Below are 13,181 nucleotides of genomic sequence, written 5' to 3'. Positions count from 1 at the left end.
TTGACCAAGAATTCAGCCTCAGATAAGCCAAAGTGGGAGGACGCTCTTTCAACAAACTGGAGGTACAGAGCCAAACAACCTGTACTCACTGTCGGGGAGTGTGAGGATGCACTAAGAGACTTGTTCCTTGCAGCTCAAGAAGGTATAACCTTTCAAGATACCACTCTCAACAGACTCGCTGTTTACAGAGATAAAGAGACTGGGCTCTTAGTTTGTGGAGGAAGGTTCCAGATCTTTGATGAGGACGAAACTGCCGTACCAATTCTACCATATGAGGCATGGATATCCACTCTCCTAGCTCAAGAGGCCCATGGTGCAAATCATGAAGAAATAGCAGGCACACTCCTCCGGATGAGGAAGAAAGCCTGGGTGATAAAAGGCCGGAAGCTGGCTAAAAAGAGAGTTGACAATTGTGTGGTGTGCAGAAAGGCCAGGGCCAGAAAGTGCCAACAGATCATGAGTGACCTTCCATCCGAGCGGATAACACCAGCCAGACCATTTGAGTACACAACAGTGGACTTATTTGGACCGTATGAAGTCAAGGACGAGGTGAAAAAGAAAACCAAGCTCAAGGTGTGGGGTATTGTCTTCTGTTGCATGGTATCCAGAGCTATGCACACAGATGTTGTCAGTGACCAGTCGACGGAAGGCTTCCTACTGGCTTACCAAAGATTCACGGCACTGAGAGGGCACCCAAAGAAATTGTGGTCAGATCCTGGAAAGAACTTTGTGGGTGCCAGACCTGCCCTCAAAGAACTCTACATCTTCTTGGATCAACTAGGTAAATCTGAGCTTGAAAATGAAGCTTCCAAGCTTGGGACAGAATGGAGCTGGAAAATCCACCCAGCAGACTCCCCTCACAGGAATGGAGCTGCAGAAGCAGCTGTTCGTACTGTGAAGCGGGCTTTGCACAACCTGGGAGGAGAAGGACTCTTCACATGGACTGAGTTTCAAACATTTCTCTACACGGCTGCTAACCTTGCCAATGAGAGGCCCATAGATGCAAGAACTCAAAGCCGGGAGGACTGCATAGAATACATCAGCCCAAATTCCCTTCTGCTTGGACGGATTGGACCCAGAGGAGATCTTGGATGCTTTGATTTTGAAAGCTACCCATACAAAAGATTGAGAGCTATCCAAACAGAAGTTGACCGGTTCTGGAGGAAGTGGAGTCAGTTAGCTGGGCCCAATATATTCGTGAGGAGTAAATGGCACACAACACATAGGAATGTGGCTGTTGGAGATGTTGTCTGGCTGGCTGACCAAAATGCCTGGAGGGGTCACTACAAACTAGCCAGAGTCATCGGTGTCAACATTGACAAGAAGGGCATCGTCAGAGATGTGCAGGTCAGAACTTTTCCCAGCTACCCAGTCCCAACTGTGAAGCCTGCTCAAGAGAAGTCAAAGAAACTCTCAACTAAAATACCTGCTACGGTTCTTCATAGGGATGTCAGACGCATCATTGTTTTACTTCCTGTTGAAGAAGGAAGAGCCTGATAGCTGAAATCGAACCTGCCCAACATCGAGGTTCGTGTGACCTCCTTAGGTTCAAGAACCAGGAGGTCAAGTGGGAGGTGTTGCGTCAAAACAGAACACTCAAAACATGAGCACAATGGCAGCTCTTCCTTTAAAGACCTCCAGGCCTCAAGAGGGCAGATAACCCAAAAAACACGGGTGGAACTAAAAAATTGAGCCAGGATTTCTGGAGGGACTACTTTTACATGCGCACCTGTCAGATAAGCATGGGTATAAAATGTTTGGTCCTCAACATACACACAGCTCATTGTTCAACCCTAAAGACGCAACTGGTATGTAATGTTTGGAATTATTTATTATGTTGCATCCAGTGCTTAGCACAATTTACATGTTTAACTCTGGTAGGAATGTTGACTTTTGGTGTGGATATTTTCTGACTGCAGAAGTAATTGCTAGAAGTGCTAGATTAAATTGTTTAAATGTTTACTTTATTCAAAGCCATGCTTTGTTGCTGTGTCATGCATTGTTTAGTGTAAAATAATGCATGTTTATTCTCTGTTTGTTTAAGGTTATCAACCTATTCCTAGTGCTATTCCTAGTGCTAGTGCTATTCCTATTGCTAGTGCTATTCCTATTCCCTATTCCTCTGTGATTCAACTACTCTATTCAACAAATCAACTATTTCAACATATTCAACAAATGGCATCAAAACCATAATAAAACACTGGAAAGGAATTGAGTTGTCCCTTTGCATCCTTCACGGGTTGAGCAAGCCGTTTTCAAGTTTGGGCAGAGCTGAAAATAATTATAACACCTAGACAACTTGACAGTGTTTGTGTTGGACCTAGTGGCTGGGCAGAGCCACAGTGTGTTCCTGGCTGATCTGTGTTTGTGTTGGACCTGGTGGCTGGGCAGAGCCACAGTGTGTTCCTGGCTGATCTGTGTTGGACCTGGTGGCTGGGCAGAGCCACAGTGTGTTCCTGGCTGATCTGTGTTGGACCTGGTGGCTGGGCAGACCCACAGTGTGTTCCTGGCTGATCTGTGTTGGACCTGGTGGCTGGGCAGAGCCACAGTGTGTTCCTGTCTGATCTGTGTTTGGTTCTGTGTGTTTTGTGTCTCCTCTCAGATGTCAGAGGGTCTGCGTGTGTGGGACCTTGCGGCAGGGCAGAGCCACAGTTTGTTCCTGGCTGATGGTGACTGCTGCCAGCCCATCCTCTGTTACAGCGGTCAGCAGGTCAGTATGTCCTCTGTTACTGAGGTCAACAGGACACCTAGCTAGCTGTATTGCTGCAGTAGTAGCTAGCCTAGCGGACACCTAGCTAGCTGTATTGCTGCAGTAGTAGCTAGCCTAGCGGACACCTAGCTAGCTGTATTGCTGCAGTAGTAGCTAGCCAAGCGGACACCTAGCTAGCTGTATTGCTGCAGTAGTAGCTAGCCTAGCGGACACCTAGCTAGCTGTATTGCTGCAGTAGTAGCTAGCCAAGCGGACACCTAGCTAGCTGTATTGCTGCAGTAGTAGCCAGCCTAGCGGACACCTAGCTAGCTGTATTGCTGCAGTAGTAGCTAGCCTAGCGGACACCTAGCTAGCTGTATTGCTGCAGTAGTAGCTAGCCTAGCGGACACCTAGCTAGCTGTATTGCTGCAGTAGTAGCTAGCCAGGCGGACACCTAGCTAGCTGTATTGCTGCAGTTGTAGCTAGCCAAGCGGACACCTAGCTAGCTGTATTGCTGCAGTAGTATCTAGCCTAGCGGACACCTAGCTAGCTGTATTGCTGCAGTAGTAGCTAGCCTAGCGGACACCTAGCTGGCTGTATTGCTGCAGTAGTAGCTAGCCAAGCGGACTCCTAGCTAGCCGTATTGCTGCAGTAGTAGCTAGCCAAGCGGACACCTAGCTAGCTGTATTGCTGCAGTAGTAGCTAGCCTAGCGGACACCTAGCTAGCTGTTTTGCTGCAGTAGTATCTAGCCTAGCGGAAACCTAGCTAGCTGTATTGCTGCAGTAGTAGCTAGCCTAGCGGACACCTAGCTAGCTGTATTGCTGCAGTAGTAGCTAGCCAGGCGGACACCTAGCTAGCTGTATTGCTGCAGTTGTAGCTAGCCAAGCGGACACCTAGCTGGCTGTATTGCTGCAGTAGTAGCTAGCCAAGCGGACACCTAGCTAGCTGTATTGCTGCAGTAGTAGCTAGCCAAGCGGACACCTAGCTAGCTGTATTGCTGCAGTAGTAGCTAGCCTAGCGGACACCTAGCTAGCTGTTTTGCTGCAGTAGTATCTAGCCTAGCGGAAACCTAGCTAGCTGTATTGCTGCAGTAGTAGCTAGCCTAGCGGACACCTAGCTAGCTGTATTGCTGCAGTAGTATCTAGCCTAGCGGAAACCTAGCTAGCTGTATTGCTGCAGTAGTAGCTAGCCTAGCGGAAACCTAGCTAGCTGTATTGCTGCAGTAGTAGCTAGCCTAGCGGAAACCTAGCTAGCTGTATTGCTGCAGTAGTAGCTAGCCAAGCGGACACCTAGCTAGCTGTATTGCTGCAGTAGTAGCCAGCCTAGCGGACACCTAGCTAGCTGTTTTGCTGCAGTAGTATCTAGCCTAGCGGAAACCTAGCTAGCTGTATTGCTGCAGTAGTAGCTAGCCTAGCGGACACCTAGCTAGCTGTTTTGCTGCAGTAGTATCTAGCCTAGCGGAAACCTAGCTAGCTGTATTGCTGCAGTAGTAGCTAGCCTAGCGGACACCTAGCTAGCTGTATTGCTGCAGTAGTAGCCAGCCAAGCGGACACCTAGCTAGCTGTATTGCTGCAGTAGTAGCCAGCCAAGCGGACACCTAGCTAGCTGTATTGCTGCAGTAGTAGCCAGCCAAGCGGACACCTAGCTAGCTGTATTGCTGCAGTAGTAGCCAGCCAAGCGGACACCTAGCTAGCTGTATTGCTGCAGTAGTAGCCAGCCTAGCGGACACCTAGCTAGCTGTTTTGCTGCAGTAGTAGCCAGCCAAGCGGACACCTAGCTAGCTGTATTGCTGCAGTAGTATCTAGCCTAGCGGACACCTAGCTAGCTGTATTGCTGCAGTAGTAGCTAGCCTAGCGGACACCTAGCTAGCTGTATTGCTGCAGTAGTATCTAGCCTAGCGGAAACCTAGCTAGCTGTATTGCTGCAGTAGTAGCTAGCCAAGCGGACACCTAGCTAGCTGTATTGCTGCAGTAGTAGCTAGCCAAGCGGACACCTAGCTAGCTGTATTGCTGCAGTAGTAGCCAGCCAAGCGGACACCTAGCCAAGCGGACACCTAGCTAGCTGTAGTGCTGCAGTAGTAGCTAGCCTAGCTTGCTGCATGTATTCAGTTTGCTAAAACATATAGGATAGCTTTGTTTCAAACTGTCATCACGTCATTCTAAAGAGGCACCGTTACTGTGGAAACGGTCTCAGCTGGTCTTCTTACTCTGGGCTCCCGAGTGGCGCTGCGGTCTAAGGCACTGCATCTCAGTGCTAGAGACGTCACTACAGACACCCTGGTTCGATTCCAGGCTGTATCACAACCAAGCCATAATTGGGACTCCCATAGGGTGGCGCACAATTGGCCCAGCGTCGCCAGGGTAGGCCGTCATTGTAAATAACAATTTGTTCTCAACTGACTTACCTAGTTAAATAAAAGGTTAAATAAATAAAATACAACTAAATGAATATGAATGCCTGGTTTTTAGTCAGCTGTTCTACAACCCAAAGTTCTAAAACTGTCTAGTTTTGTCTCGTCTTATGTTGGCTAATGTATCTGAACCGGACTTTACATGTGTTGTATACTGTATACAAGTTAAGTGTTGTGTCTTGTGATGTTAAATACACCGAGTGTACAAAACATTAGGAACACCTTCCTAATATTGAGGGAGGTGTTCAGAACAGCCACAGTTCGTCGGGTCACGGACTCTACAAGGTGTCTAAAGCTTTCCACAGGGATGCTGGTCCATGTTGACTCCAATGCTTCCCAAAGTTGTGTCAAATTGGCTGGATGTCCTTTGAATGGTGGATCATTCTTGATTCGCACGGGAAACTGTTAAGCGTGAAAATACTTTTTTTTTTTTTAAACACGTTACGCAACTTGTCATTGTTTATGTTGTGAGAATTTATAGATTATTTCATTTCTGTATTTCTTCTGTTTTTTGTTACTGTACATGTAGAGTCATTTTTCAGTATCTGCTGAATCAATAGCTTTCTGGAGGAGTCTCTTCCCCTTCTGCAGAAGCCGTGTGTGTGTGTGTGTGTGTGTGTGTGTGTGTGTGTGTGTGTTTTTGTATAGTCGGTGAACAAATCTCCCTATGGGACAATAAAGTATTAATGAATGAATTCAGGTGATGGAGACCACACCTGAGAACCACATACCTGGGACAGGGTCAACTGAGAGCTCTCCCTCTATAACTGACACGTACACCCTCAGACCTGTCCTACTGCCCTTCTGTATGAACGTGAGTAGAACACAATCACTACCTCTCTATAATATGTACAAAGAATGTTTTTACCCAACATCCCTTTACCCCAGAACAGGTTCGACAGGTTTGTATACTGTCTGTTAGTTTCCCATGTTAGTAAATCAATCAGATCTATGTGAAAACAGAGTGTTCCTTTTTATAGATTTTTATAATATACACCAATTTATACAATATATAAATACAATTGAACAGTAGGGACATTTTCCTGGTGGTGGTCTGGGGGATGGGTGTGACTGGTAATCAGGACTTGACTTTATTACGCACACCGCACACGTACACACCATCATCACCATCTCACACCACTGATTTTTAAAGATCAACTATTTATTTTACTGGCTAAATATCACAAAGCGGTCATTCCATTTCAAACATGGGACAATTCCAAGTTAACGGAATTAAGCTTTGACTCAGATTTTCACTTTAAAATCTATGTCAAAACAAAAACATATATATATATATATATATATATATATATATATATATATATATATATATATATATATATATATATATATATATATACTGCTCAAAAAAATATAGGGAACACTAAAATAACACATCCTAGATCTGAATGAATGAAATATTCTTATTAAATACTTTTTTTCTTTACATAGTTGAATGTGCTGACAACAAAATCACACAACTATTATCAATGGAAATCAAATTTATCAACCCATGGAGGTCTGGATTTGGAGTCACACTCAAAATTAAAGTCGAAAACCACACTACAGGCTGATCCAACTTTGATGTAATGTCCTTAAAACAAGTCAAAATGAGGCTCAGTAGTGTGTGTGGCCTCCACGTGCCTGTATGACCTCCCTACAACGCCTGGGCATGCTCCTGATGAGGTGGCGGATGGTCTCCTGAGGGATCTCCTCCCAGACCTGGACTAAAGCATCCGCCAACTCCTGGACAGTCTGTGGTGCAACGTGGCGTTGGTGGATGGAGCGAGACATGATGTCCCAGATGTGCTCAATTGGATTCAGGTCTGGGGAACGGGCGGGCCAGTCCATAGCATCAATGCCTTCCTCTTGCAGGAACTGCTGACACACTCCAGCCACATGAGGTCTAGCATTGTCTTGCATTAGGAGGAACCCAGGGCCAATCACACCAGCAAATGGTCTCACAAGGGGTCTGAGGATCTCATCTCGGTACCTAATGGCAGTCAGGCGACCTCTGGCGAGCACATGGAGGGCTGTGCGGCCCCCCAAAGAAATGCCACCCCACACCATGACTGACCCACCGCCAAACCGGTCATGCTGGAGGATGTTGCAGGCATCAGAACGTTCTCCACGGCGTCTCCAGACTCTGTCACGTCTTTCACATGTGCTCAGTGTGAACCTGCTTTCATCTGTGAAGAGCACAGGGCGCCAGTGGCAAATTTGCCACTCTTGGTGTTCTCTGGCAAATGCCAAACGTCCTGCACGGTGTTGGGCTGTAAGCACAACCCCCACCTGTGGACGTCAGGCCCTCATACCACCCTCATGGAGTCTGTTTCTGACCGTTTGAGCAGACACATGCACATTTGTGGCCTGCTGGAGGTCATTTTGCAGGGCTCTGGCAGTGCTCCTCCTTGCACAAAGGCGGAAGTAGCGGTCCTGCTGCTGGGTGATTGCCCTCCTACGGCCTCCTCCACGTCTCCTGATGTACTGGCCTGTCTCCTGGTAGCGCCTCCATGCTCTGGACACTACGCTGACAGACACAGCAAACCTTCTTGCCACAGCTCGCATTGATGTGCCATCCTGGATGAGCTGCACTACCTGAGCCACTTGTGTGGGTTGTAGATTCCGTCTTATGCTACCACTAGAGTGAAAGCACCGCCAAATTCAAAAGTGACCAAAACATCAGCCAGGAAGCATAGGAACTGAGAAGTGGTCTGTAGTCACCACCTGCAGAACAACTCCTTTATTGGGGGTGTCTTGCTAATCGCCTATAATTTCCACCTGTTGTCTATTCCATTTGCAAAACAGCATGTGAAATTTATTGTCAATCAGTGTTGCTTCCTAAGTGGACAGTTTGATTTCACAGAAGTGTGATTGACTTGGAGTTACATTGTGTTGTTTAACTGTTCCCTTAATTTTTTTGAGCAGTGTATTATAACATATTAAACATACCAGTAACTTGTTCCTGAGACTTGGCTGTAGACTCTTACCAGTAACTTGTCCCCTGCGACTTGGCTGTAGACTCCTACCAGTAACTTGTCCCCTGCGACTTGGCTGTAGACTCCTACCAGTAACTTGTCCCCTGCGACTTGGCTGTAGACTCCTACCAGTAACTTGTCCCTTGCGACTTGGCTGTAGACTCCTAGGCTAACTCTGTAGGAGCCTACAGTCATGTATCTGAGCAATATCATAACATGCCACATAAAATATTGCTATGTAATGTGTTGGTGTCTTCCCATCTAGATGGGCTACATCAGCAGTGTGTATGGCGGAGGACAGTCCTGTCTAGCCCAGGCTGACCTCAACGTGATGGGGTTCATCTCTGCTCTCCACGAGCTGGCTGCAGCAGACAGGAAGTTCTACTGCAGGCTCAGAGACATCAACAAGCGGGTGGTCAGCCCTCTACTGAGGAAAGGTGAGACAAAAGACATACAGACATAGGGATAGGGCTGTTGAGGTAACCGTATTACCCGCCACGTAGGCGGTCATGAAGGCAGTCAAACTCTATGTGACCGTTAAATCACGGTAATTAGTCTTCTCCAAGCTCTGATGCTGCTGATGGTCAGTAGCAGCCTACCGAACTTGCTAACCGCCTGGTTCTCAGCACTCTATTGTCCCTCTAATCACTCTGACATCAATGCAAATGTGATCGAAACTCTAATCAAACACTTCATGAGAGTCTATGAGCTCATGTTGCGCAACATTTCTATAGGCTATGCAATCACGTGAGAAAACAGAGTGATGGCCTCTATTAAAAAGAGGAGGATCCCATCAGCTTTCTATAGGCTAGGCCTACTATATTTATTTCTCAACTTTCCCAATGTTAAGTATATTCCTTAAATATACAACAGGAGTATAGCCTACCTGGCTGGCATGAAAATAAACCACACATCAAAAGCGTCCTCCATTCGCTATTTAAATGTATTTTTTCCCGCTGCTCCTGTTTCGATACAGGTGCATGATAATGGTCCATTCTAAATTTAAATAAAATTCACACATATATAATTTAGTCTATGTAAAGACAAGATTAAATAAAAAATAGTGTGATGGGTGACAATATTAGCCCATCACTTATGAATTATATATTATCACTTGTGAATGATGTCCAGCTTAAGAAATAATGCCTTTTTTTGCGACTTTTTCAAATCACGTAGCCTAGCCCATAGGCCTATATGTTTTAATAAGGTTAGTATCACACCTCATGTAGCCTAGCCCAAAGTCCTATATGTTTTAATAAGGTTAGTATCACACCTCATGTAGCCTAGCCCATAGTCCTATATGTTTTAATAAGGTTAGTATCACACCTCATGTAGCCTAGCCCATAGTCCTATATGTTTTAATAAGGTTAGTATCACACCTCATGTACCCTAGCCCACAGTCCTATATGTTTAAGGTTTGTATCACACCTCATGTAGCCTAGCCCATAGGCCTAGATGTTTTAATAAGGTTAGTATCACACCTCATGTAGCCTAGCCCATAGTCCTATATGTTTTAATAAGGTTAGTATCACACCTCATGTAGCCTAGCCCATAGTCCTATATGTTTTGATTAGGTTAATATCACACCTCATGTAGCCTAGCCCATAGTCCTATATGTTTTAATAAGGTTAGTATCACACCTCATGTAGCCTAGCCCATAGTCCTATATGTTTTAATAAGGTTAGTATCCCACCTCATGTAGCCTAGCCCACAGTCCTATATGTTTAAGGTTTGTATCACACCTCATGTAGCCTAGCCCATAGTCCTATATGTTTTAATAAGGTTAGTATCACACCTCATGTAGCCTAGCCCATAGTCCTATATGTTTTAATAAGGTTAGTATCACACCTCATGTACCCTAGCCCACAGTCCTATATGTTTAAGGTTTGTATCACACCTCATGTAGCCTAGCCCATAGTCCTATATGTTTTAATAAGGTTAGTATCACACCTCATGTAGCCTAGCCCATAGTCCTATATGTTTTAATAAGGTTAGTATCACACCTCATGTAGCCTAGCCCATAGTCCTATATGTTTTGATTAGGTTAGTATCACACCTCATGTAGCCTAGCCCATAGTCCTATATGTTTTAATAAGGTTAGTATCACACCTCATGTAGCCTAGCCCATAGTCCTATATGTTTTAATAAGGTTAGTATCACACCTCATGTAGCCTAGCCCATAGTCCTATATGTTTTAATAAGGTTAGTATCACACCTCATGTACCCTAGCCCACAGTCCTATATGTTTAAGGTTTGTATCACACCTCATGTAGCCTAGCCCATAGTCCTATATGTTTTGATTAGGTTAGTATCACACCTCATGTAGCCTAGCCCATAGTCCTATATGTTTTAATAAGGTTAGTATCACACCTCATGTAGCCTAGCCCATAGTCCTATATGTTTTAATAAGGTTAGTATCACACCTCATGTAGCCTAGCCCATAGTCCTATATGTTTTAATAAGGTTAGTATCACACCTCATGTAGCCTAGCCCATAGTCCTATATGTTTTAATAAGGTTAGTATCACACCTCATGTACCCTAGCCCACAGTCCTATATGTTTAAGGTTTGTATCACACCTCATGTAGCCTAGCCCATAGGCCTAGATGTTTTAATAAGGTTAGTATCACACCTCATGTAGCCTAGCCCATAGTCCTATATGTTTTAATAAGGTTAGTATCACACCTCATGTAGCCTAGCCCATAGTCCTATATGTTTTGATTAGGTTAATATCACACCTCATGTAGCCTAGCCCATAGTCCTATATGTTTTAATAAGGTTAGTATCACACCTCATGTAGCCTAGCCCATAGTCCTATATGTTTTAATAAGGTTAGTATCCCACCTCATGTAGCCTAGCCCACAGTCCTATATGTTTAAGGTTTGTATCACACCTCATGTAGCCTAGCCCATAGTCCTATATGTTTTAATAAGGTTAGTATCACACCTCATGTAGCCTAGCCCATAGTCCTATATGTTTTAATAAGGTTAGTATCACACCTCATGTACCCTAGCCCACAGTCCTATATGTTTAAGGTTTGTATCACACCTCATGTAGCCTAGCCCATAGTCCTATATGTTTTAATAAGGTTAGTATCACACCTCATGTAGCCTAGCCCATAGTCCTATATGTTTTAATAAGGTTAGTATCACACCTCATGTAGCCTAGCCCATAGTCCTATATGTTTTGATTAGGTTAGTATCACACCTCATGTAGCCTAGCCCATAGTCCTATATGTTTTAATAAGGTTAGTATCACACCTCATGTAGCCTAGCCCATAGTCCTATATGTTTTAATAAGGTTAGTATCACACCTCATGTAGCCTAGCCCATAGTCCTATATGTTTTAATAAGGTTAGTATCACACCTCATGTACCCTAGCCCACAGTCCTATATGTTTAAGGTTTGTATCACACCTCATGTAGCCTAGCCCATAGTCCTATATGTTTTGATTAGGTTAGTATCACACCTCATGTAGCCTAGCCCATAGTCCTATATGTTTTAATAAGGTTAGTATCACACCTCATGTAGCCTAGCCCATAGTCCTATATGTTTTAATAAGGTTAGTATCACACCTCATGTAGCCTAGCCCATAGTCCTATATGTTTTGATTAGGTTAGTATCACACCTCATGTAGCCTAGCCCATAGTCCTATATGTTTTAATAAGGTTAGTATCACACCTCATGTAGCCTAGCCCATAGTCCTATATGTTTTAATAAGGTTAGTATCACACCTCATGTAGCCTAGCCCATAGTCCTATATGTTTTAATAAGGTTAGTATCACACCTCATGTACCCTAGCCCACAGTCCTATATGTTTAAGGTTTGTATCACACCTCATGTAGCCTAGCCCATAGTCCTATATGTTTTAATAAGGTTAGTATCACACCTCATGTAGCCTAGCCCATAGTCCTATATGTTTTAATAAGGTTAGTATCACACCTCATGTAGCCTAGCCCATAGTCCTATATGTTTTAATAAGGTTAGTATCACACCTCATGTAGCCTAGCCCATAGTCCTATATGTTTTAATAAGGTTAGTATCACACCTCATGTACCCTAGCCCATAGTCCTATATGTTTTAATAAGGTTAGTATCACACCTCATGTAGCCTAGCCCATAGGCCTATATGTTTTAATAAGGTTAGTATCACACCTCATGTAGCCTAGCCCATAGTCCTATATGTTTTAATAAGGTTAGTATCACACCTCATGTAGCCTAGCCCATAGGCCTATATGTTTTAATAAGGTTAGTATCACACCTCATGTAGCCTAGCCCATAGGCCTATATGTTTTAATAAGGTTAGTATCACACCTCATGTAGCCTAGCCCACAGTCCTATATGTTTAAGGTTTGTATCACACCTCATGTAGCCTAGCCCATAGTCCTATATGTTTTAATAAGGTTAGTATCACACCTCATGTAGCCTAGCCCATAGTCCTATATGTTTTAATAAGGTTAGTATCTTACCTCATGTAGCCTAGCCCATAGTCCTATATGTTTTAATAAGGTTAGTATCACACCTCATGTAGTCTAGCCCATAGTCCTATATGTTTTAATAAGGTTAGTATCACACCTCATGTAGCCTAGCCCATAGGCCTATATGTTTAAGGTTAGTATCACACCTCATGTAGCCTAGTCCACAGTCCTATATGTTTTAATAAGGTTAGTATCACACCTCATGTAGCCTAGCCCATAGTCCTATATGTTTAAGGTTAGTATCACACCTCATGTAGCCCATAGTCCTATATGTTTTAATAAGGTTAGTATCACACCTCATGTAGCCTAGCCCATAGTCCTATATGTTTTAATAAGGTTAGTATCACACCTCATGTAGCCCATAGTCCTATATGTTTTAATAAGGTTAGTATCACACCTCATGTAGCCTAGCCCATAGTCCTATATGTTTTAATAAGGTTAGTATCACACCTCATGTAGCCTAGCCCATAGGCCTATATGTTTAAGGTTAGTATCACACCTCATGTAGCCTAGCCCATAGTCCTATATGTTTTAATAAGGTTAGTATCACACCTCATGTAGCCTAGCCCATAGTCCTATATGTTTTAATAAGGTTAGTATCACACCTCATGTAGCCTAGCCCATAGGC

At 44.2% G+C, this 13,181-nt stretch overlaps 1 protein-coding gene across 3 annotated transcripts in view; it reads left to right on the top strand.

Annotated features, from left to right (window-relative positions):
• Positions 1-13,181, top strand: part of als2a (alsin Rho guanine nucleotide exchange factor ALS2 a) — a 127,877-nt gene that overhangs the window by 31,425 nt on the left and 83,271 nt on the right. For all 3 annotated transcript variants that reach the window (XM_055871888.1, XM_055871887.1, XM_055871889.1), the window contains exons 9-11: positions 2,603-2,710; positions 5,801-5,914; positions 8,344-8,515. In XM_055871888.1, coding sequence (XP_055727863.1) covers positions 2,603-2,710; positions 5,801-5,914; positions 8,344-8,515 — 394 coding nt within the window. The remainder of the gene's footprint in view (positions 1-2,602; positions 2,711-5,800; positions 5,915-8,343; positions 8,516-13,181) is intronic.

This window comes from Salvelinus fontinalis, chromosome 19, assembly GCF_029448725.1.
Source record: "Salvelinus fontinalis isolate EN_2023a chromosome 19, ASM2944872v1, whole genome shotgun sequence".
NCBI classification, from domain to species: domain Eukaryota; kingdom Metazoa; phylum Chordata; class Actinopteri; order Salmoniformes; family Salmonidae; genus Salvelinus; species Salvelinus fontinalis.
Note: the sequence above shows the minus strand (reverse complement) of the source record. Positions and strands in the feature narration are given on the sequence as shown.